At 37.6% G+C, this 25,580-nt stretch overlaps 4 protein-coding genes across 4 annotated transcripts; 2 read left to right on the forward strand and 2 right to left on the reverse strand.

The window, feature by feature from the left end:
* Positions 1–3,232: 3,232 nt before the first annotated feature.
* Positions 3,233–4,947, forward strand: LOC131011838 (pentatricopeptide repeat-containing protein At1g09220, mitochondrial-like). The gene has a single exon (XM_057939714.1). The coding sequence runs from the start codon at positions 3,458–3,460 to the stop codon at positions 4,859–4,861; it is 1,404 nt and encodes a 467-aa protein (XP_057795697.1). The 5' UTR covers positions 3,233–3,457; the 3' UTR covers positions 4,862–4,947.
* LOC131011837 (uncharacterized) lies at positions 4,884–9,951 on the reverse strand. The gene is made up of 7 exons (XM_057939713.1): positions 8,164–9,951; positions 7,388–7,443; positions 6,368–6,640; positions 6,036–6,272; positions 5,566–5,685; positions 5,348–5,476; positions 4,884–5,133 (listed from the first exon to the last, which is right to left on the reverse strand). The coding sequence occupies exons 1-7, from the start codon at positions 9,860–9,862 to the stop codon at positions 5,116–5,118; spliced, it is 2,532 nt and encodes an 843-aa protein (XP_057795696.1). The 5' UTR covers positions 9,863–9,951; the 3' UTR covers positions 4,884–5,115.
* Positions 9,952–12,491: 2,540 nt separating this feature from the next.
* Positions 12,492–14,529, forward strand: LOC131011839 (probable receptor-like protein kinase At1g11050). Its single transcript, XM_057939715.1, has one exon. It carries the CDS (start codon positions 12,560–12,562, stop codon positions 14,414–14,416), a length of 1,857 nt encoding a protein of 618 aa, XP_057795698.1. The 5' UTR covers positions 12,492–12,559; the 3' UTR covers positions 14,417–14,529.
* Positions 14,447–15,844, reverse strand: LOC131011840 (1-aminocyclopropane-1-carboxylate oxidase 5-like). The gene is made up of 3 exons (XM_057939716.1): positions 15,653–15,844; positions 15,328–15,551; positions 14,447–15,256 (listed from the first exon to the last, which is right to left on the reverse strand). The coding sequence occupies exons 1-3, from the start codon at positions 15,752–15,754 to the stop codon at positions 14,668–14,670; spliced, it is 915 nt and encodes a 304-aa protein (XP_057795699.1). The 5' UTR covers positions 15,755–15,844; the 3' UTR covers positions 14,447–14,667.
* Positions 15,845–25,580: the final 9,736 nt, after the last annotated feature.

Below are 25,580 nucleotides of genomic sequence, written 5' to 3' on the forward strand. Positions count from 1 at the left end.
TGCATGACACAAGTATTATTTAAATTTTAAATTTTTTAAAAAAAATTATATCAATAACAAAGACATTGTTGTTGAATCGGGTTTAAATCTCAACAACAAATAGATAAAAACATAAATAATACCAAAAAATTTATGCGATGCAATCATAAAGATCTACATCCACATGAAGTCGCCAGAGAAAATTCACTATCGGTGGTGGAAGATTACAATTACAAAGGTGAATCATGTATCTAGAATGACTTGCTAAATTTACAAATGAGAATCCTATTTATAAGCATAAAAGTAGACCTAGCACTTAGACTCATTAATCAAAGTAATTAGACCCAAGCCTTATTACAATAATTTTTTATCTTAGAGCTGAGTTGTCCAGGTTAAGATGGAGTTGAGAACATATTTTTTCTGTGAAGTGCCATAAGCTCTGGAGCTTCAGGGCTGCATTCTCTTCTTGCAAAAGAAGATTCGAATCCCCGATCATGAAAGATCCACCATTTTCTATGTTTTTATTAATGAAGTCAGCACTGTCAGGTCAATTTAGGAATTGTTAACTTTCATATATATTATCAGTCCTAGCCTGTAATAGTCAGCGTTGCGCAAAATATTCAAAACAACAATAATAAAAATAAAAATAAAGAGTAAGATTTGATATCTGTCTTCCGTATGAAAATAATTATGATGTCATAATTCAACTCTGGTTTGTACAACGCTGAGCTCCCAATTTTACCCCTCATAATTGTTAATGTGTTGTTATAATTAAAACTATATACTGCATATACTTATTACACATTTCTATAAAAAAACCAATATATATTCTTTATTTTTGCAAGCATTTTCATATATTTATATATATATATATATATATATATATATATAGGGGGCGGTTATTCAATAAATCACCCTTATTTTAAGAATGACGAACCAGCAAAAATGCATGAATTTTATGTATAACACACATGAATAAACTGTATAAAGGCATGAATTGTGAAAAATAATTTTTTGCTACCTTTGGGATTCGAACTCAGGACCATGAATTTATCCAACAAGGTGATGAATCAACCGTAGATCTTGATGATCTAAGAGCTGAAAATGGTTCCTAATTTATATTTTAAGAAGCGTTCTTATTTTAGTCTTCCCCTATATATATATATATATATATATATATATATATATATATATATATTCATTCATTCTATTTATTTAAATTATTTTATCCCACATTGATTTTAATAAGATTTTATCGAATGAAAACTTATATAAAAGGATGCTCCTACTCTCCAAATAAAATTGTGGAGTATGGTTAAAATTAATACAATCTGAAAAACATTGCCGATTTAATTGATCAAAAATATTTGATTAAATAAAAAATTATTTAATTTAATTTAAAAAATAAATAGTTTGACTAAATAAATTATTTCTTCAATTTGATTTGGCCATAAAATTATATATTCTGTACAATTTTTAAAATAAAATTTTAACTATTTTCTTGTGATGCAATTTGCACATATGATGTTGGGCATAATTCATTTATTTTCTTTTATCTTTCTTTTTAGTTTACTAAATATGCAATTGAATATTTTATAGTTTAATAATAATAATAATAATAATAATAATAATAATAATAATAATAATAATAATTGTCATCGTTGTCATCATCACTTATATAGTAGGGAAATTGAATAATTATGTGTGACATCACCACATTTTTATATTTTTAATTTTCTTAATTCTCCAAACATCTCCATATTTATTTATTCTTATTTATCTAAATCATTCGATCTTACATTTATTTTTTCACCAAATAAAAACTTTTATAAAATGATGCTCTTACTCTCCAAACCAAAATAAATAATCGTGATTAATAAATTATTTTTTCAATTTAATTTGGCCATAAAATAAGATAATTTGTACAATTTTTTAAAATAAAAATTGGATTTCACATTATTTTTTATGAAAATTTACCAATTGAAAGACTAAATAAATTAATATAATTTGAATCTCACATTAATTTTCTCAAACTTCAGACGAGATGATTCTCATAACATGATCATGGTCTTCTAAATTTCAAACAAATTGATTCTCACAAATCAATTATACTCTTTTAAGCTACAAATAAGATGATGCTCAAAACTGAATTATGATTTAATCACAAAAATTAAATTAATTAAAAAAATTATATAAAAATAATTTTGTTACACTAAAATAATATAAAATGATTTAGTCACAACATTGTTGGGGATGAATCCAACAATTACGGATAAGGACGTCGGGGTCGTCCGATACGATGGGCACTAGCAACCTGAAACACGAACAACGTTAGAGCCCTTCTTGGAGCACCGGTGGGGGTGTCGATGGAAGGGTCTCCGACGCTCAAGTCAGTAAACAATATTAATAAAAATCGTATTGAAAGCAATTGAAAGTAAATGAAAGATTAAATCGGGTCGATCTGGTCGATGGAGTTGAAGGCGATTGAGCAATGAGCGATGGTCGTTGGGTCGTCTCGGTTGATATGATCACCGGAAAAACCTAAGGCTGAGAGCGTGGAGGCAGAATAGTGCGTGAGGGGAGAGAAGAGCGAGAGAACGTGTTGGAGTGCGAATGATTGTGTGTCCCTCGAATGACCTAGTTGGTTATTATTTATACCGTGATCACCTGACGGCTAGGGTTTTGCTAGCACGTCTACTTAAACCCTAGTCGTTCCTATATTCGTGGGGTCGATATCCCTGATTAGTTTTCGCCTTCTTTCCCAAGTCGCTACCCTATCTAGGGTTTGGATCGATGGGCCTTGATGACCTAGAGTACGGGCCGAATTAATTAATTCGGTTTTTTTTTTTGAATTGGGCCTGATATTTGGGCCGCAAATATTTACTTGAATGGGTTGTACGAAATTTGCCCACTACAAACATAAAGTGATTTTTCGTCGAATTTCGACGAGTTATACACTAATAGACGAATGAATCAATAAATATAAAATTAATAGTTCATGATTTTAAAAATATCAAAAAAAATTAGACTTTTTTTTTTTAGGAAATCTTCTTTGAAAAACAGTACCCTGAATAGTAAATCTGGACTTACTACTGTTCCAAATCTTCTTTGCACATTTTAAACTTTAAAGGGTGGGTTAATTCAGCAAAAAAAAAAATCTCATTGAATTTGGTCATTTTACAATTTCAATATATTCCTATGACTTTTTAGAAATTTTTGCAATACATGGCTTTATAAATTTCAACATATTGATAGCAACTCACAAGACCCTCGTCATTTTTTGTTAAGAAATATTGTTTGAAAACTAAATTTCAACATATTGATAGAAAGTATTAAGAAAAGAGCCGCTTCTGCTTGCGCTTAACCAAATAATTATAAATTGTGTACACATTTACTGCTCGAATATTCTGTGCATACGTTTTTGTAACCTTGATGTGATGTTGGAGGGAGCGTTTGATTTCTCCAACTGTTTGATAAAATGTCTACTAGGCAAAGCCAGTACAACCATCTTCTCTCCCTACTCCACAAACACAGCCATCGCCGCCGCGCCATTCAGCAAATCCACTGCCACCTTCTCCTCACAAATCCACTCCTCAACCACAGAATTTGCTTGCTTGTTCTCTGGAACTCCCTAATCAAGCACTACGCACTCGGCACATTCCCACAAGATGCTCTCTCTCTCTTCAAATATATCGGGAATCAAAGGAATCCCTTTTCCTTCGATACCTTTACTTACTCCTATCTCATCAAAGCATGTGCGAATATGAACACACCTGACGTGGGGAACCAGCTCCATTGCCTGAGCACTAAAGTGGGGTTCCATACCAACCTTCACGTGCAGACTGCGTTGGTGAATATGTATGCAGATTCTGGGTATTTGGTTGAAGCCAGGAAGGTGTTTGACGAAATGCCTGAGAGGAATTTGGTGACTTGGAATGTTTTGCTCACGGGATTCGTTAAATGGGGCGAGATCGGGCTTGCAAGGGCTGTTTTTGACGCCATGCCGGAGAAGAATGTCGTTTCTTGGACCGGGATGATCGACGGGTACACTCGTGTGAACCGGTTTCACGACGCCTTGAATTTGTTTCGGACAATGGTCGTGCACCAAGGGATCCGACCCACGGAGGTGACGCTCCTCGCACTCTTCCCGTCTATATGGAATGTCGGATCACTCGAGTTTTGCCAGATGATTCATGGTTACACAGAGAAAAGTGGACTGAACATGATGGATGTTCGTGTTGTTAATTGCCTCATCGATGCATACTCGAGAAGCGGGAGCATAGGAAGCGCGTGGCGGGTGTTCGAGGATGTCGATGATGAGAGCAAGAATTTGGTTTCTTGGACTTCAATGATATCTGCATTTGCAATGCACGGAATGGCTGCAGAAGCTTCTCATTGCTACAAGGAAATGGAAAACAAAGGCGTCACGCCCAACTCCATCACGTTTCTGAGCGTGATGAGCGCTTGCAGTCACGGCGGATTGGTGGTCGAGGGGCTCGAGTTCTACAGGAAAATGGTGGATGATTATGGGATTGTGCCCGGAATCAAGCATTACGGAGCTTTGATAGACATGTTGGGGAGGGCAGGGAGATTGGAGGAAGCGGAAAAGATAGCCCTAGGCGTCGCCCCGAGTGAAACTGTGGTGTGGAGGACACTTTTGGGCGCTTGCAGCTTCCATGGCAACGTCGAGATGGGCGAGAGGGTGACGAGGAGGATCATGGAGATTGAGCTGAGATATGGTGGCGATTATGTGCTTCTGTCAAACATCTTCTCTGCTGCAGGTAGGTTTGTGGATTCTGAGAGAGTCAGGAAGATGATGGATGGCAGAAATGCCTCAAAACTTGCTGGGATTACTCTGTCCACTTGCAGAGATTTTTCATGACCATAATCTTACATATTCTCAGTGAACAAAAGCTTATCAAAATCTTAAATTTCGATCTAAATAAGATGTTGAGATATTGATATCTACCTTCCATCTCTTTACATTTTTCGGTATACATACATAAATTGACACTGTGCGTATAAATTTACTACATTCTCACAATATGAAGGTTCTCATTTGAACCTCACTCTACACAAATATTTCGAAATGCAGAAACCATGAGATCGATGAAAAAGACAATCTCCACACCCTTGCTACACTCCATAGTAGACCTGTCACACACATCAACTTCATATATTAAGATTTAACTCAATTTAGGAAAATAGAATTTTTGATCTGGTCCTAGTATAGACATGCTGTAAATGCCATATGATTGTATGTAAAGAGAAAATAAAGCTTAGGAAATAATGGTGAGTCATAGATGATATGATTTGATTTGATTAAAGATCTTATTAGCACTGATCATAACAATTAATAAAACCATACCTTTATAATTCTATCGGCTTGACCAACAAATAGCTTCCCATGCCGATACAACAGAGCCGTTATCGGGGAGTTGCAGGCGATGGTCCCAAGAGGGACGACGTCCACCCCTTCTGCAGCTTCGGATACTTCCTACAAATCATTTCATATTTTTTCATCACAAAAAAGAGACAATATATACCACAAATTCAGTTTTGGGATAGAATAAGAAGAAATCAAACCTGCACACTTATTTTCTTGTCCCAGCCCCCGCTAAACAGCCATTTCCCGTTTGTAGCGACTGAGAAGACGGAACCTTCGTGCCTCTGAGTAGACTTCACGAGGACATCATCGTGCCATATCTGGAATAAGAAAACGTAATTGTCTTATTAGATCAACAATTAGAGAATAATTTTTTTTTTGATCGGGCAAAGTCATGTTAGATGTTAGTAGTTAGTTCCCTATCCACTCCAAGAACCACCTTATCTCTCCATTCACCAAACTCCACCCTTATATCTCCAATCACCAATTCGTTCCCAAGAGGGATCGAACCCGGGTCACTTCACTTAAGTGAGGACCCGGTGGCCAGTGGGCTAAGCCCCCTGGTTAACAATTAGAGAATAATAAACCCTGATTGGGGATTAATGAAGCGTGCATCCAAATGCATACAAGTTTTTGCCTATGATAAACCCTAATTCAAGATGAGTTTTACCGTTATGTTGCCGTTGTCATGACCAACGAAGAGCAAATTGTGATCAGCAGCAAGAGACGAAACTGGTACTACATTTCCGAGCTTGTCATCCCCCAACACCGTTAGAGGACTATAATCGCCAAGAGACCATAATCGAACAGTCCCATCCCAGCTTCCACTATATAGGACGCCATTGCAAAGTACAAGTGACGAGACTACTGACTTGTGACCGCTCATAGCACACACAAAGTTATGATCCTGAACAGTTCAAAAACATCATGGATTCCGATTCATGCACCCTAAATCTGATATATAAGTGTATATGACTATAGTGAGGGAGTATGTTCGAGTACCTGCAACGACCATGCTTTTACTAATCTGTCTCCACTGCCGGTGAACAGATAGTCAGTACCAGAATTTGTCATTGCATGAATGCCACTATACCGCCAATCCTTATTCTCGTGCAACTTCATAATTGGCACTTCGGAAAAGGGAAAACTAGCATCCCAGATGCATATAACGCCTTCATTATCACCACTGATGCACAATGGTTGTTCGCCATCCACGAAAATAACAGACATAACTTTATGCTCGTGACCATTAAACGAATGAACATGAGTGAAGTCCTGAGATTAATCGGAGAAATAAATGAGCAATAGTCCAAGAAATTATTATAAGCCACATATACAGAACCATGAATACTACTCCATCCGTCCCAAAAGAGTATGCTCACTTTCCTTTTTCGTCCGTCCCATAAGAGTATGCATAACCTATTTTTAGACATGATCCCACTACTAACCCCTTATTTTTATACCCCAATTTCAACACTTATCTACAACTTTATCAATATGGCCCATCGTTATTTCTCCACTCCACTCACAACATGTAACATTTATTAAAACACAAGTCGAACAAACTAAGCATACTCTGTCAGGACGGAGGGAGTAGACAAAAAGAAAGTTCAGAATCAATCACATCATGCACACATCGAAGAGAATAAAACATTAAAAGTGAGAAATTATCGGGTAGCTCTTATTGATATAAAACAATCTTTGTCTTTATAACATAAACTTTTACTTTTTTTACATCTGCAATGAGAAGTCCACAAATCTAGAAGTAATGGTTTGATCAATCATGAGACAATTTCATTGTGAGATCATATAGGTACAAGTTAACCTGGCACCAAAATCTCGACCCTTGGGCTCTTATTAGGAATGAGTTTTTGCAACGGTTAAGTATCTTAAAAGTTACTATTTTTGCCAAGAAATTGGTCTCGGCAGTAATAATATGGCCTAAACCCTTTTCTAACAGCTTAAGATAACGACATTATGCTGCTCACATAATTCTGCGAAGAATTAATTTGAACTGTGTACCTCCAGAGACCATACACTGACTATCTTATCATACGAGGAGCTGAAGAGGAAGCCCCCTACACAAAAGATAGAATGGATATAAAAAATAAAAAAAAAAAAAAACAATTTTACACAAGCAAACTCAAAAGCTGAAGCTTAAATGGAGCAAAATGGGAGCAACAAAGACATTATTAGATCCAATAGACAAAAAAGAATAAATTTATTGCTCTAGATTTACAGTTTACTTTATCGTTAAAAACAGTGAACTATTGTAATAGATGGTCAGTGCCTGATTAATTTGGTAAGACATCTAGGACTTGTTTCTAAAGTCCAACCATGAAAATCTTGTTTATCAGTTCGTATTATGTATAAACCGAATCTCCAAAGCATAATTACATGGACTTAGTATCGTCCTTCCCTTGCTATCTATTGGTCTTCATCTTACCTATTTATTCATACTAAGAAACTATACTCTTTATGAGTTTATTAGGGGTGGGACTTGGGAGCACATGGCATTGTCAATCATATGAATCTGGTTGAAGCAGCCACACAAGCTTTCTTTAGGATATAAGTAAACACGGTCTAGCAGATCACATGTGAACTAAAATATCAATTTGATAGTGCATATCTGTTTGTGAGCGTTCATTTGTACATTCATACTTGTCTTCTCCTAGCTTGTTTGTAGCTAATGAAAACCATTATTATGTGTGGCTGCAGAATATAAAACAATACTACTTTACAGTTAGTGATAAAATATAAAACGAAAGGCATTTTTACAGGAAGGGAAAGCAATATACCACCGATAACTAATCCTGTGATGAAACCAAGATGACCTTTCATCTCTAGACATTTGAAATTACCATGAGCGATACCATCAACTACATCTCCTTCAACCCTCAATCTCACATCATCTCTACCACTCTCTTCTTTTCCCTCCGAACCATCCTCAGTTTCATCAACCATGCGCCATACATCTCCTAGTACTATACAATGACCCGACTCTTGATTTCTCTGCTCATTTCTCAAGGTGAGTCCAATATCAAACTGAGGTTTAACAACCAACCCCCTCAAGCATTTCCATAGTTCAGTTGCCATAGGCCGATGTCCAGGCTCTAACCCCAGACATCTGCACAAAATATCCAGCAACGGAGCAAAATCCAATCCTAGTCTCCTCTTCAACAACGCAGAAACTTTCTCCATCCACACTACGTACAAACTAGCATAATCACAACCCTTTTCACTTCTAACAGCATTAACCACAGAATGCAAGAAAGACTCCATCTCTTCCACAAAAGAGCTTCCAACAATAACCCAAACCAGCAAAGAGGCCACTGACCAAACATCCGAAACAGGACCTACTTCATACACGTTTAGCGAATTCATCTCAAACCCCGCCGCCTTCACAACTAACTGCAACAACACCTCAGGACTAAGAAACACAAGGTTTTGATGATCCAATAACATATCCTTCAAACTAAAATCCGCATTTGTGCAAGCTCTATGCACTGCTCTACTAACTCTCCTACTGCTATTTACAACCTCACTTAAGTCTACACAAACACGACTAAAATCATCGAAACCAAGACAATTCAAACTCAAGTAACCAACAGTTAGCCCCTCTAGATGCAAGCGGCTCAAAACCTCACATATTTCCACACCAACCACTCCCAGAGAAATCATTTCATCAGCAATGAGCCTTTCATTTTCAACCTTCCCTCTCTTGAAAACACAATCAGTTATAAAATTAGACGAAGCAAATTTCTGGAAAACAATATACACGCTCTTATCCGCCTCATCACACCAAAATCCATAGGCCTTCCCCACATTACTCACTCTAAAACCAGCATTCAAAATAACCCCCAATTTATCTCTCTCTTCTTCCCCCATCCCCCACAAAACAGTGAGGATTCCCGACTCATAGCTTGGCTTGATCAACTTCGAACCTTCCACCAAAATCCCAACTTTAACAAGGCCCACGTATTCTTTCTCTCTCAAAACACACCCCAGCACACGATCACTCCCAAAAACCCTCAAAACAATTCCATCGAAAACCCCACCATCACTATCCAGACGAGCTCCCCCAATCGAAATACAGTCTTCTGGGAGTATCCATCTCCTCCATCTACAATAGAACTCATGCGGCCACCGCTTCAAAACAGAGGGAGGTGAAGCCGATTTTGTTCCCGGCGGAATTACTGTTTTCTCCTCGAGGGGGCGGGTGCGTTGGAGAAGGGAGGAGAAATAGAGGAGGTCGAGGTTCTTGGGGAGCGAAGAGAGCGAGTTGGGTAATTTGAGGAGGAGGGTGCAGACGGTGCAGCGGATAGTGTTGGGGAATGGGCGGGGGAGCAACTTCAGGCACGCTTCGCAGGTGGTGTGGCCGCAGCTCAGGACGCGCGGGATGGCCGTCACGGCGTCGTAAGGCTGCAGACATACCGGGCACTCCGGCGGCTCTGCCTCTTCCACGGCGGACGGCGGCGGATCATTGACTTGCTGCATCTCGGTTGTTTTTTTTCCCGCGGAGTCGGGGAAAGGAAAAAATACTACTCCTACTATAAAGATACTTGTAAAATCAAATCAAAATCCTCCCACCACCCTTAATCAATTGATAATCGGATTAATTATATTATAATAAATCGTCATTATCACCGCAAAACAATTTTGAGGCATATATAAAATTTTCTCATAGTTTATTTACTTGTTTACACGTACTTGCAATTTTTTTTATTGAAATTGATAATCAATAATTAATAGTATCATAATTTTTTTATCTTTAAATATATTATTATTTTGAAAAAAATAAATCATGTTAAACAACAGGTGATAGTTTACTAAAATAGCCTAACCAATCTGAATATTTTGTCATTTTGTGTGTATGCTTTGTGAAAATCCAACACTTGTGTTTATCGAGCTTATTCACGATTTTAAGTTTTTAGTCATTTATTTTAAGTGTGAAGAAAATATGATAAGTTTGATGGTTTGTGCAATGGAGGTTGAATTTTGCGGAAAGAAAATTGAAAATTACTGTAGCTTTCTCTCTGCTCCGCCTTGCTCAATCCCGTCCAATCACAGCAAATCACATTTTGTTTGGCATTTTCTAGAAACTTGCTTCAATGCTACGCTGCCTCCTAAAATCCTCGACACTAGCTCACAAAACAAACCTCAATCGCTCAAAATCCCACAACAAGAACAAGGATTGTCGTGAGGTAAAAGATGATTTGAAGGTTGGAGGTCGGGCAAAATTATTGGTGGATGCACAAACGGGAAGCTCTTCATCACGGGTGGTGTTGTTGTAAGGAGAAGCAGAGGCTGCTCGTTCCCAGATGGCTATGAAGAGAGCTTCTCATGCTGCTGCGGCTCTCACCAACAAGGAAGATAAGCTCGACTTTAATCACATTCATGGCTTCTTCGTCTCCAGCATCCGCCACAGCAACGGACAGCTTGCTTGCCCAAATGAATCAATTCTGCTCAATATTTGAAATCTCTTTTTGCTGTTTGCAGATCACTCATTCTTAGCAAAGTGTTTGCAGATCACTCATTCTTAGCTTTGCTAAAAGTCTAGGAATAGTATATGATTATTTCTCATTATCTGTTTCTAGACTTTAAGCATAAATTTCCATTTGAATGACTCATTGAAATTCTAACTACTCCAAGCTTAATGAATGGATCATTGAGATATTTAACATTTGAATTGCGCTCATTGAGATTCTGACCACTATTTTTCTTAATAATAATAGTAATATTCATGCAATACCCTTATATGGACCGATTTAATTATTTCTATGACTAATATACCCTTTTTGGCAGCTGAATTGATTTGAAAGGTATTATGTGATTTTTTTTCTTTCCTTTTTGACAATATTATTTTCAGAATTAAATCATTGATCGGTTAATACAAGTTACCACTTTAATAAAAAAATTGTACAAAAAATATTAACAATATCATTGATCGGTTAATACAAGTTACCACTTTAATAAAAAAATTGTACAAAAAATATTAACAATATCATTGATTTGATTCATACAAATAATTGATTTTCTACAATAGTTAAATTTTGGTTCTCACACTCAATATAATTCAGTTTTTTTAAAACCCTTTAAATGTTGATACATTTAATTCTAAAAAAAATGTTGATACATTTAACATTTTTACCAATCTTAATTGATTAATTATGTTAAGATGTAATTTTATTTTAAAAAGATATTGATTTTTATAGATAAAATATAACTTAATTAATTATTTAAGATTTGGTTTGTAGTTATTAAAATCTACTCTGGAAAATTTAAACATTTAATAGAGATAAAACTGATTTAAAATATATTTAAAACCACAATTATGACTATAATTGATGGGATAACAATTCTACGATGATAGAAATAAGAAATAAGAAAATATGGCCGCAGCTTCAGGCAGGCTTCGCAGGTGGTGTGGCCAGCGGCCGCAGCTCAGGACGCGCGGGATGGCCGTCAGTGTCGTAAAGTTGCAGACATACCGGGCACTCCGGCGGCACTGCCTCCTCCACAGCGGGCGGCGGCGGCGGATCATTGACTTGCTGCATCTGGGTTGTTTTTTCCCCGCGAGCCGCTACGTCGAAGATTCGGCGAAAAAAAGAAGGAAAAAAATAATGGAGTTTGAACTAATTTACTAAAATAGCCTAACCAATTGAATATTTTGAGTAGTAGCTCGGTTACGTGACATTTCTTATTATTATTTGAAATACAGGTCTATCGATTTCTCCATATAATCTCTCTTAAAATGACACTTTAATTCTTGTATATTTCAATTTTTCAATACATCACATATGATCAATGTTCTTTTCTTTAATGGGTAAAATATAATTCTATGACTATAAGCTAGTGTGTAGATTTTCGATCTCTTATGCCTGCCAATAAAAGGCAGGAAATTTGGTGCAATATAAAACAATAAGGAGCCCCACATTTGGAGTTTGAATTGAAGTACCCTTTTAACCAAATGATTATAAACGTGCAGGGTCGATCGGTTTGACCTTTCTCGGTTTTGACCGTTGAACCAACAAATCATGCAGGAAAGTTGAGCTTAAACAGTTAACACATGTACATTTCAAATTTGAACTCTTTTATCCCAAAACGTGCACTTATTGAACCACCTGCAGCAGCCAAATTTGATGCTGACCCAACACTAATCCTATTAATTAAATTAAGAAGCATGCAAATTAAATGCTTTACTTTTCTTTCCCCGACCAGAAAAACAAAATGAGCATTCTCTTCTTCTCCTTGTTCATCTTCATCATCAATGAAGCAGCAGCAGCAGATTCAGCCTCATGCCCCATCAATTTCGACTACGTGGGAACCTTGCCGTGGGACGCCTCCCTCTGCCGGCGGCCCCTCCAGTCACCCGGCTGCTGCCAGACTCTCCGCAGCCTCTTCGGCGTCGGCCTCGCCCAACACCTCAACCGCACCTCCACCTTCTACCTCCCCAACCTCAACACCTCCTCCGCCTGCATAGCCCAATTCGAAGCCAAAATCGCATCCATGTCCATAATCACATCCCCACTCCCCATCTGCTTCAACGACACCGCCGAGTTCGTCAACAACGCCTCCTGCGCCGGCATCGCCACCGTACAGGACTGGATCGACACGGCCGCCCCCGCCTCCCTCCCTCTCGAGTCCGCCTGCAACGGCGACCTCACCGGCCTCACCCGCTGCAGCATGTGCGTCGACGCCGGCCTCAGGGTCAACTCCTACCTCGTCTCCTCGCATCCCAACTCCACCAAATGCTTCTTCTTCGCAGTGCTCTACGCCGCCGCCATCGCCAACGACTTGGGCCCTGAAGACGTGAGATCCGCCGCCTGCATATTCGGCCTGCCCCCGTCCAGACCTCCAAGATCAAACCACAGAATTCGAAGATTTGTTTTCGGGTTCGTAGGGGGTCTAGTGGGGGTTTCCGGCTTCGTCATCCTCTTCCTGCTCTACACAAAGTGGCAGAGGAAGAGGAAACATGATTCCATCCATGAAAGCTACGTGACGTCTGTGAAATCCATGCAACCCAACATCGGAGCTACGTTTTTCCATCTCCGAGAGCTGGAGAGAGCCACCGATGGATTCTCAGACAAGAATTTGATCGGACAGGGCGGCTTCGGAGTTGTCTACAGAGGAACCCTCCCCGACAACACACACATCGCAGTGAAGCAGATTCTGGATTCAAATTCCACAGAAACGGACGACGATTTCACCAACGAGGCGCTCATCATAAGCAGGATCCGCCACAGGAACCTCCTCCCTCTCAGAGGATTCTGCGCCGCCAGCGACAGATTCCACGGCAGGAGGCGCTTCCTCGTCTACGACTTCATGCCAAACGGCAGCTTGAACGATCACATCTTCACTTCCAACGATCACCATCATCAGCTATCTTGGCCCCACCGCAAGAACATAATCCTCGACATAGCCAAAGGGCTGGCCTACCTGCATCACGGGATCAAGCCCGCCATCTACCACCGCGATATAAAGGCCACAAACATTCTCCTCGACGCGGAGATGAAGGCCAAAGTTGCCGATTTCGGGCTAGCCAAGCAGAACACACAAGGCGAATCCCATCTCACCACCAGAGTTGCGGGAACTCACGGCTACCTAGCGCCAGAGTATGCTCTGTACGGGCAGTTGACAGAGAAGAGCGACGTATACAGCTTCGGGGTGGTGGTTCTCGAGATCATGAGCGGCCGGAGGGTGCTGGACCCCTCGCAGAGCTCCAAAATCTTGATCACGGATTGGGCGTGGGAGCTCGTGAAGAGCGATAAGGTGGAGGAAGTTTTCCATGAGTTTATAAGGGAGGAAGGGCCCAAGGGAGTGATGGAGAGATTCGTGAGGGTTGGGATTCTGTGCGCGCATGTCATGGTCGCGCTTAGGCCCACCATTCAGGATGCCTTGAGGATGCTCGAAGGCGACATCGACATCCCTCGTCTGCCTCTCACCGCCCACCACCTTCTGCAAATGCCCTCTAACTATTATACTCATACCACATCTACAACTCAGGCCTCTGCACCTACTTGGACCACTACTAGTTCATCAGGATTTTAGATTTTGAATATACCTTGTATTGCTTCTAAATGTACACAAACACAAAATTATTTCCATTGTATTGGAGTTTCATATATACATTGATTTTCAAACCGGATTCATACTTAAACAACGTATATCCTAGCATTTGATGCATAAGAATGGCAGTGTAGCCATGATCAAACCACTTCTTTACTGAAAAACAAACAAGAAGCATAAAATCACACAACCTACTACACATGTAGTAAGAGTCCCATTATAGGAATCCTAATTTACAGTGCCTTGACAGCTCGGAACCTGGGCTCTTTAGGCAGAAACTTCTGGTCAGCATAAACAGACATGTAGTCTCCAAACACGAAGCTGGGATACTCTGGGTGGACCTCCTCGAGGAGCAGCTGAGGGGCCGGCTGAATGGTGGCGGTGGTGGAGGGATTGTAGAAGGAGGCAATGGACCTTCTGTTGCCGTGTGGTGTGGCGAGAATGCGGTGCCAGACGCTCTTGTACCTGCCGTTGCTGAGCACCTCCACCTGATCACCTGTGTTGATGACTATGGCGTTTCTCAGAGGCTGCACATCCACCCACTCTCCATCTTTCAAGATTTGGAGGGACTCCACCTCATCATCTTGGAACAGCAGTATCACCCCACCCGCATCCGTGTGGGCCCGCAGCCCCGCCACCCTCTCCGGCTCCGGGCACGGTGGGTAGTGGCTCACCTTCGTCCCGAAAAAGGCTTCTTCTTCTTCTCCGCCGTTGAATGCCCTCTTCATGTACCCTTTTGGGAGGCCCAAGTTCTCATCCATTGCTTCCATCACTCTCATCGCCAGTTTCTTCAGTTCGCTTCTGTACTCTTCCATGGTCTCCCTGTTAATTAAACATCCATTCATAAACATTTGATCTCATCACATCACCAACAGGTAGAAAGATTTTCTTACTTGAAGCCAGCAGTTTTGGAGGGCCACTCTTGAGCATTGTGATCAGTGAGCAAGAACACATCTTCCCAATCAAAATCTTCAATCCTCTCATCACTCTGCTTCTCCTTCAACTTCTTCACCACTTCCGACTCCTCGAAACCGGCCTCCCTCTCCACCTTGTAGCATTCCGACGCCACCTTCTTCACCCTCTCCAGGAGCTCCTCCGAGATCCCATGATTCACCAACTGCCACAAACATCAAATCTTACCATGTTTAATCATTCAACATTATATTATTTACAAGTGCTAATTAATTCAAAAGTAAATGGAGTAATATATATAGTTACCTGAAAGAATCCCCACTCTTGACAGCAATGAGCAATCTCAGCCAGTGTCTTGGCCCTCTCCTCTCCTTCCGTCTTCGAGAAATCAATCACCGGAATTGCCATTGATAAAACAGCCAAGAATTTAAACTTTGAGTATTATAAAATGGACTAATATTCAACTTGCTTTTCAATGTGTTTGAGCGGTATATAAGGCTTAACTATGAAGGCCTATTTATAGTATGGCAAGGATTTTCCTGTTAGTTTGGAATGTCAGCGCTTCTGTTATTTAATTCCAATAATTACGTTTATTTAAAGAAGCAGCCGTTGGAGTCATGCAATGGACGGTGACACATTGTCAAAAGCTCGAAAAGGTCAATGATTTTTTCATTTGGTTAATCAGATGTTTGCTATCCCACAACACAAGCAATCTCTGCCGGCTGCATCTTTGATTTCTTCATATATTTCAAAGTCAATATGTTTTTGGCCAAATATACAACGGGATTTTTGCTATACTCTACGAGAGAATCATTTGCTTACATGTTATCGAATTTTTCATCCTAGAATTCTATTGTTTTCTTTCAAAAAATGAGTAGATTATGTTTGTTTGTTTTTTCTACAATTAATGAATAGATTATGTTAAGATAAAATAATGGGCAAATAGCACCAAAATCCTCAAAGTTTAGTCAAATTCGCATTTTTTCCTTGACCTTTAAATTTCTTGTTAAAATCCTTGAACTTAATTCCGATTCTCGTTTTTTCCATAAAATTGATCGACAATTTAACTAATGCTGACATGGCTGTCGGAAAGCCACGTAGGATTAAGTTTCCGGCGACGCAAACTACATAGTTTTGCCAAAATCCCTGAAGTTTCATCGAATTCGCAATTTTCCCTTGACCTCAAATTAGGGTTCTTGAGACAAAAAAACACCAAATCCATGTCTTCGTCTTCGTCATCCCGCTAGAACTTCAGCCACGGACGCACAAGTACGAGGCTGCCACCGCTGTAACTCTGGCGAGGAGCCCCATCGTCCTTCGTTTGTACACCCTCAAACTGAAGCACCCTCTGAATCTCCATCTCTGTCCACTCCCATCCGCCCTTGGCTGGGCAGTAGCGACACCGCCGCCGCCGACCCCAGCCTCCCTCATCTCTCTCAATTCTGCCTTTATGTCAAACGACGACACACAACAATCGACCGCCTTGTTCCCTCAACCAAACTAGACACCCTCAACAAGAAGCTTAGCAAAACGACGTCGTTTAGCTTCATTTTAAGGTCAAGGGAAAAATGAGAATCGCGCCAAACTTCAGGGATTTTGACACTATTAGGTTAGACGCAAAACGACGTCGTTTAGCTTCTTTTTTTTTTTTGATCAATAAAAATTCATTAATAAACTTGGATGGTACCAGAAGTACCTAAAACATCATACAAGTGGTGAATACTCGTTAGAGCACCACGTAGAGAATGAAATGTTAGACTCAACAACGTGGAAAATTTTGTTCCAACTCCAAAGCCTTCCCTTGATATCTTTAACCGCATTGGACACCTCCCAATTCTTATTCTCGAACCTGCTCTCATTTCTATATTTCCAAATCAACCAAACAGTCCCAATCCAAAGCGCTTTAAGAAAGTTCTTGTTTCTCTTACCTTTCCTTCCTCCGATGAAAGACTTGAAGTGATGTTCGACTGTACGTCGTTTAGCTTCTAATTAATCTATTCAGCATAAGTGTGCCACGTTGGTGACACGCCATCTAATTAATGGCCAAAAAACATCACTAAGGAAAAAACGAGAATCGAAGCAACGATTAAAGATTTTAACAAGAAATTTAAAGGTTATTGAAGTGTCCCACATTGGATTGGAGATAGTGGCATGAGCCACTTTATATGGTGAGGCAACCCTCTCCCTTATAAGGCCTTTTAAGGGAGGAATGTGCCCAATATCCATTTCTAACATGGTATCAGAGCCAACTCAATTCAATGATGGGCCCCCCCAATATCGTTGTCAACAGATGACGTTTGGGATAGTCCACGCTGCGCTTGCGGGGGGTGTATTGAAGTGTTCCACATTGGATTAAAGATAGTGGCATGAGCCACTTTATATGGTGAGACAACCGTCTCCCTTATAAGGCTTTTTAAAGGAGGAATATGCCCAATATCCATTTCTAACAAAGGTCAAAGGAAAAATGCGAATTTCGCGAAACTATATGAATTTTGGTGCTATTTACCCTAAAATAATTATCTCCGATAAATAGATGAAACAAGAAACTCAGTAGAAGTGAAAAGTCAATTTTAGTAGTTAGTTGGTGAACCGCCAAGTTAGTTAACTTTCAACATTATTTTATTTTTAACTTTTCCATCATTAATTCGCTTGACTTTTTACGACAAATGAAATGCTCTGCTTTTGTATGATGAGATATTGCTGTATAGTAAAAAATTATTCGGCTAGTCTGTAACGTAGTCTAAGGGTTAAGAAAGGAGGCTTTACAATATTTTATTCTGGAGGTCAAACATTTTTTATTCAACAACGTACATTTGACAACTCCTCATTATTATTTTTTGTTTGTTTTGACGGTAAATCCTTTTTACTAATCACATTATTAATATTTTCACAATAAATACATTTTTTGTTTGTTTTGACGGTAAATCCTTTTTATTAATTATTTCCTTTGTTCCGATTAATGACTCATTTTCCTTTTTTTTATATGTCTCATTAATAATGGTCCCTTCCATAAAAGAAAATTACTCTCTCACAAAAGATTGTGGATTCAACCACTATCTATCACTTTTATTATTTAATTACTCTTTTTCTTAATTATCGTATTCATAAGTAAGGAATCATACTTAGTAGGACGAAAACAGTACAATATTATTATTTTCACAATAAGTTATACTTAAAAAGTTAGGTATGGACCGTATGGTCGATTCAAATAACCCCGATTGTCTGCAAAACTCACAGAATGGATAAATCACACTTATAAATCACACTGTATCACATACTCAAATCTATAAAAACGTTAATTGAGATTCTTACATATGATTTTTAGACTAAAAAAACACACTTTATCGTTAAATTGTTTCAATTATTTTTCGGGATTAATCTTGATAGATAAAAATAGTAAGGGAGAAGTAGCAAATAGCCCCCTATCATACAACCCCCTAACACATTTACCTCCCTATATTTTGATTTTTGGCTGTTTGTCCCTCAACATCTCATAAAGAGTGCAAAATTTTCATTATTCCCGACGGACACTTAACACCGTTAAATATTTTTTATTTTTTTTATTTTTTATTTCTTAAATGGGTTCCACTATAATATTTCTTAAGCAAAATACATTCCTACAAATATTTCTACGCAAACCTCAACCTTAATCAATAATTAACAACTACCGTTAAATATAAATTTTCATATTTTTTGGGAACATTCGACGAGTATGCAAAGATTAAAATATGCTAGAAATTGCCGAGATATTTGTAGGAGTATATTTTGCTTAAGAAATATTATAGTGGGACCCATTTAAGAATTAAAAAATAAAAAATATTTAATGGTGTTAAGTGTCCGTCAAGAACTAGAGGAATTTTGCACTCTTTATGAGATGTTGAGGGGCTAACAACTCAAAATCAAGAGATAGAGAGGTAAATGTGTTAGGGGGTTGTATGATAGGAGCTATTTGCTACTTCTCCCAAATAGTAAAGTTAATCCATTGTTTATTTTTATGGATTGGAACTTGGGATATCCTAAAACTTTGATCATTTCTACGATTTGAGCTAATTTTGTTTGATTCATATCCCATTGAAAGGATGAGAAAGAAAAAAAAATCCTGATATTAAGAATAAAAATATTCAATCATATAAAGTAAACGCTCCTTGATTATAAAGTGATGTTTTTCAAGAAAATAACCTGGAAAGAATGAACAAGTCTCGTGCGTGGTATAAATCTAGATTTTTTTTTTGTCAGAAAAAAGAGGTGATATTATAAGAATGACGATGGTACCAGGAGTACCAAAAAAGTTTCATAATACAGCATAAAAAAAACTGAAAAGCAGCACCTTCAAAGAGGAAGAAACTAGGTAGTGGCATTCGAGCAACAGTTCTCGAGTTTTGCAGCGATGAACCATGATCTAAAATATTAAAGGGCAAGTTGTAACCGATGAAGGTAGTATCTATATATGGTGAGGGACAGATGCATATATGTGGGGTTAAGTAGGGCTGTCAAAATGGGCCGAAAATGGCCCGGCCTGATGGGCCCGCCCGGCCCGCCCGTAGTTTTGGCCGGGCTGGGCTAGGATTTCCAAGGCCCAAAAAAAATCGGGCCTCCCTGGCCCGACCCAAGCGGCCCGCCGGGTCACCCAGCCCGCGGGCCAAAAAGCCCGCCGGGCTTTCGGGCCTAAATCGGCCCGTCAGTATAGAAGGTGAAAATTTCAAAAATTTATATCTCCTCCCAAATTCCAATCGGCCAATCCCAATGAACCCAACCCAATCTAAGTCAATTTCTTCAATTGACGACAATGACGAGTCGAAGTCTAACTTAGGATTTAAATTAGCAATCAACCATCAATATTAAATTATTTTTACTTGAAAGATTTGTTTATTTTTTATTATTTTTTGTGGTTGTTATTTGATTCTAGTTGATTTGATTACTGTATTAGTTAATTTGTGAATAAATCGTTTTCAGTTTTTGTTGTTTTTGCAAGTAGTTTTTATTTTTTTACTTGTATTCATATTATTCACATTTAGTTTTAGTCATATTTGTTTACATTTAATTTTAGTCAATTATGTAATTTAGATGTAGATTGTTTAAGGCCCTTTTTGTTTCATCGAATTTGTATTCATTTTTTTCTTTGAATTTGATTTAATTTATTAATTTTTGGAACTAAAAATAAAAAGAAAAAAAAAATTGGTCCGTTTTGGCCCGACCCGCCCCGCTGCCCGTATAGGGTCGGGCTGGGCTTCATTGTTCAAGGCCCGCTGAAATTTTGGGCCGGCCCGACTCGGCCCAAAAAATTGCCTAGGCCCGCTGGGTTGGGCCGGCCCGCAAGTTTTGACAGCCCTAGGGTTAAGGGTAGGTTCTTATTTATATATTTTTTATTTTTATTTTATTTTCTGTTGATTTTATTTTTATGTGTCGTTACTTAATTGCTTGTGAGTGGATTAACAAGATAAAATGTAATTTTTAAATGATGCAATAAAGAGTCATTCATAATACGTAGGGCTCGTTTGTTTCATGGTATGGGATAAGATGTGATATCTTTAATTGTGATATCTATTAATTTATTAGATATCAATATCATGTTTGATAAGATATACTCCTTCCGTCTACGAAAGAACTTCACATCTTTCCTTTTTGGACGTCCATAAAAAAACTTCCTACCCATTTTTGGACTATATCCCACCGTTTATAATTACTTACTTTTCACTTTTTCACAACTCTCAACAACTTTTTTCTTAAAACTCGTGTCACTCCCTCCTAGAAAAAAAATTTATGGACGGAGAGAGTATAAAAAAGATTTTATCCTATCACACCTCTCATGTGTGATACAGAATCCAAAATATATGGATAATAAAGGACTTTGAATTTTGAAGCAAACAACATATTAGGGTGTTATAGATATCTATCACACACTTATCATACATAGCAAACGAGCTCGTAGTGTACTAGATAGGATACATTAATTATCATCGGTAAATTAATAAATACATCAGAGATAATTTTTCTTTCCTTTCTCCTCCTCATCTTCTTCTTCCATACACCAAATCTACTTCTGATCACGAGTATTGTGTAATTCTGTTCATGTGGTAATTGTTAGCACCAAGTATATGAACGAGAGAACTTTTACAACGGAAAAGAAATTCAAAGTACAAATTGTACTAAGAAAATAACGAGAGAAACTAAAACTGATTACAAAGTATTAAAACAAACAAGAAAGATGCCGCGTCAAGATGGAACTCTTCCCGCAAGAAGAATTTCGTCCCGGTAGTGCTCTCGGTGTAGGCGATTCTTCCCCAAAGGTAAAACGGCAACGTCTCGGCGGATGTAGCACCACAAGTCCGGCGAACTGAATAGGATCAAGAACTGAGCAAAAGTTTTGAGATGCAGAGTGCATATGAGTGTATGCAGATTTTTTTTATGTACCTAACAATGCCATGTTCTAGACCTATTTATAGGCTGGTCTCATCATGGGGAAATAATACACAATTAAGTGTAATAACCATATGGCTGTTATAACGGTTATAGCATGAATAGCCATAAACCACATATTCAAAATTGGGAGTTACACCTTGAATACCATCAAGGCTCGCAGGCAAAAAACCTCTTGTGTGCTGGACCAAACCGTCTGCGATTTGGGCTATATTTTGGAACATAAATGTATACCTCCTTAGACGTTCTTAGGTTCTGAATCAAACTGTCTACGATTTGGACTATGGTTTGAAACAGAATCAAAGAAGTCCATTAACACACGATTTTATCATTTCTCACTCACATTGAGAAAATGAACATACTACGATCTACTCAACGAGACGAGTAGAACAAATTAATTAATATTTAATCAAATAAATAATATTTAATTAAACATTTACACTCTCATTTTTCCAACTGTAATTAATCCAAACCCAAAATTATGAGTAGCTACCTTTTTTTCAGATATATAAAAGATACATTTATATCATAATATAAATTCCAAATTATTCCAAAAAGTTTCAAAATAATTCGCCCAATAACAAAAAATAATCAAACTTATACAATTTAGATCATATGAACATAACATAGAACACAAAAATTTAGGCACAACCGAGTGTACCGTACAATCGGATTGACCCGCACCCAAAATAGTGTTATTTATAAGGTTCGGATCAGGATACAGGTTTGGGTCAGGATGCGGGTAATGGTCTAAGTGAGGATGTAATTCGATTATACGGTACACCCAGTTATACTCAAAACCACCTCAACATAGAATTAGCAGTTAACACTTTGGTGAAAATCGAATCAAAAACATCCCTGGTAGGGAGATTATGATACCTTCGAATAATATGAATAAGGTGTGTTAGCTTATTATCACTTTAATGGAGGGATAAAATAATAAGGTATAAAAATGTATAATCTTGTTTGTTTGAATAATAATACTTTATTTATCTCACTCTTTATAGATGGTATAAAGTATAACATCATTCGTTAAGTATAAATTTATACCTTGTCCAAAGAAAAATATATTGCACGAAATTTTATACGACCTGGAAATTTTTTTATTACATTAAAACAAATAGGCTGTGTTCTCTTTAGTTGATAAATTTATCATAAGAAAATGAAGGATGCCAAAATAAATTCCGTTTAAATATTTTTTTTTCTTTTCCCTCATTTTCTCAAAAAGAGAATTTTCCCATTTCTCAATATTCCTTCTTTTCACTTTATGAAGGGACAATATTATTCTTTAATTTTTGGTGTGGTAATATTATCATTCTTCGAAGTGAAAATGGTGAAATTCTATTTTGTATAAAATGAAGGAAAAGAAAGATGAGATTTAAAGGAATAAGCATAATAAATTTATCAAAAAAAAAAAAAAAATACACACACACAATTGTAAAGTAAAAGGTAGTAAATAAAACTAACTTTTGTCTTCCTCAAACCTCAAAGTAATATATCTGAATAAAGAAGTAGAGCATCCACTATGGTGCTACCCATAGTGGTGCCACATGTGTGTCACCTCAACAACTACCTTATTTTTCAACTACCTCATATTTTCTCCACTGTGCCACTACCTCATACTATCATTATTATTATTTAACTATTCATGAACCCCACTATCATTATTATTATATTTACCACTACACACACACACACACACATATATATATATTATTTATGTATATTATTTTTTGTATAATATTTTACTTAAATAAAATTTATGTAATTACACAAATAAATTAAATTTTTAAATGATAAAATATAATTTAAAAATTAATATAATAAAACAAAAAACAATAATAAAAAAAAGAAACAATTGAAAAGTAATGATGGGGTCCACAATTTAAATAACTATCCGGGTAGTGGCAGAACTTCCCCATCCAAATTGCTACCCCAAAATTTTATCCCTCCCTATGATACTACCTCACTACTACGGTACTACCCCATAACTTCCTCCGACAGGGGATGCCCAAGTACACAATATTAGTTAATTTATGGAAATTTTGCTCACGTATATTTTATATATATATATATAAATCAGTATATTAATTTGTGTATGATAATGAGTTAGAGCACGCATTAGTTTTGAAAAGGTCATTTGTAGAAGTGTGTCCATTGATAACACTCATGTTTCCATGGTTTTTAGTGTTCTTATGATGTTAATTTTATAGGAAATTGAGTGTTGGATGATTGTTTTGTGCTTAAATTGTTTTATCTTGTGAAATATATTACTTGCTCGTACTTTGATGATTTTTACAGAAATATGGAGTTTGAATTTGGACCAATGCTCTTAATGAAAGTTGTAGATCGTCTCGATACGAGTTCGTAGGCGCAAACGGTTCGCAAATCCGAGTTCGGACGAGAAAGATATGGCCGAAACAAGAAAGTCGCGCACAGCAGTGAATAGTGCCCGACGGGAATTTCCGAATTTTCGGAATTTTGCGGGATTTTCGGATTTTATCAGTATTTTCGAGCTCTACACTGTATTTATCTCCTGTGCCTATATATAGGTCCTTTTCCTGACCTAATAGACACATCTTTTCACATCTCTTTACCTCTTTTCTCCATCTTTTCAGTTTTAGACTTAGACTTTTATTGTTTTCATAGTTTAGCTTTATTTTCCTACAAGATTCAAGCTGTCATTCAACATTCTTCCGGGTTTTATCTATTTTATTTATTTTAATTGCTTTCTTTTTATTTATGTTTATGATTTATTTTAGTATGTCTGGCTAGTTCGTTAATCTGAACCTAGGGTTTGTACATAGCTGATTAATTATGTGTTTATGATTTATTGATATCAATTTGCCTTCCAACTTGTGATTCATGATTTCTGGTGCTTATTTTCTTGTGAATTATTTGGTCAATAATTTACATGTTTAGCTGTTCAGTTTGAGTCTCGAATGAGATAATTGTTCAGCCGATTCAGGAATGCATGATATAGTGTTAGCCTTGAGTCTTGAATGCGACAGGTGAAGCTATAGGAAGCTATTCTTTGTGTGCTATTTGGAGTTAATTTATTCCTTGGAGTCTTGAATGTGAAAAGGGGTAAATTAATCTACGTTCATAGGTGTTCGTTAGAGAAGCTTGTGAATAATATAGTGATCTTTCATCAGGGTAGGATTAAATTGGTAATTGAATCAATAGATTAAATGCATGTAGTTAATTAGTAAAAGTACATCCCTAGGGTAAGAGTCTTTTATTATTTGAATTTCCTAAGTGTTTTTATTTGTTATTTGCGTTTTAGTAAATCAATCTTTATTTTCGTTTGCCTGTCTACTATTTTAGTTTGTTTAGGAGATAGCTAGAGTGATTTCGATTTTTCAGTCCCTGTGGATACGATACTCGGTTACTTTTTACTTGCTACAATTGCCTGTGTTAGTTGCAGTATTTGTTGCTAAGAAATTAGTGATCATCCATGTGTCACACGGTGCCCGTTTCACCCTCGCAGGAAAGATGCAAGCATCGTCCGTGACACCATGTGCGGAAGCAGCAGATGCAGTTAGATTAAAGCAATCTAACGTATACTTAAGATATATATATATATATATATATATATATATATATATATATATATAGGGGCGCGCTCCAGTGAGACCCCTTATTTTTCGTGTAACATGAGTACAATGAATAAGACATATATAGTGATGAACAAGGCAGTATATAGTGATGAACAATGCAGTATATACTGATGAATAACAAAATTTAAAATATTCTGCTTCCTCCAAGATTCGAACCCTGCGAAAAAAAATCACCCTCCAGACACAATATCAGCCAT

Source organism: Salvia miltiorrhiza, chromosome 2 (genome assembly GCF_028751815.1).
Source record: "Salvia miltiorrhiza cultivar Shanhuang (shh) chromosome 2, IMPLAD_Smil_shh, whole genome shotgun sequence".
In the NCBI taxonomy this organism is placed as follows: domain Eukaryota; kingdom Viridiplantae; phylum Streptophyta; class Magnoliopsida; order Lamiales; family Lamiaceae; genus Salvia; species Salvia miltiorrhiza.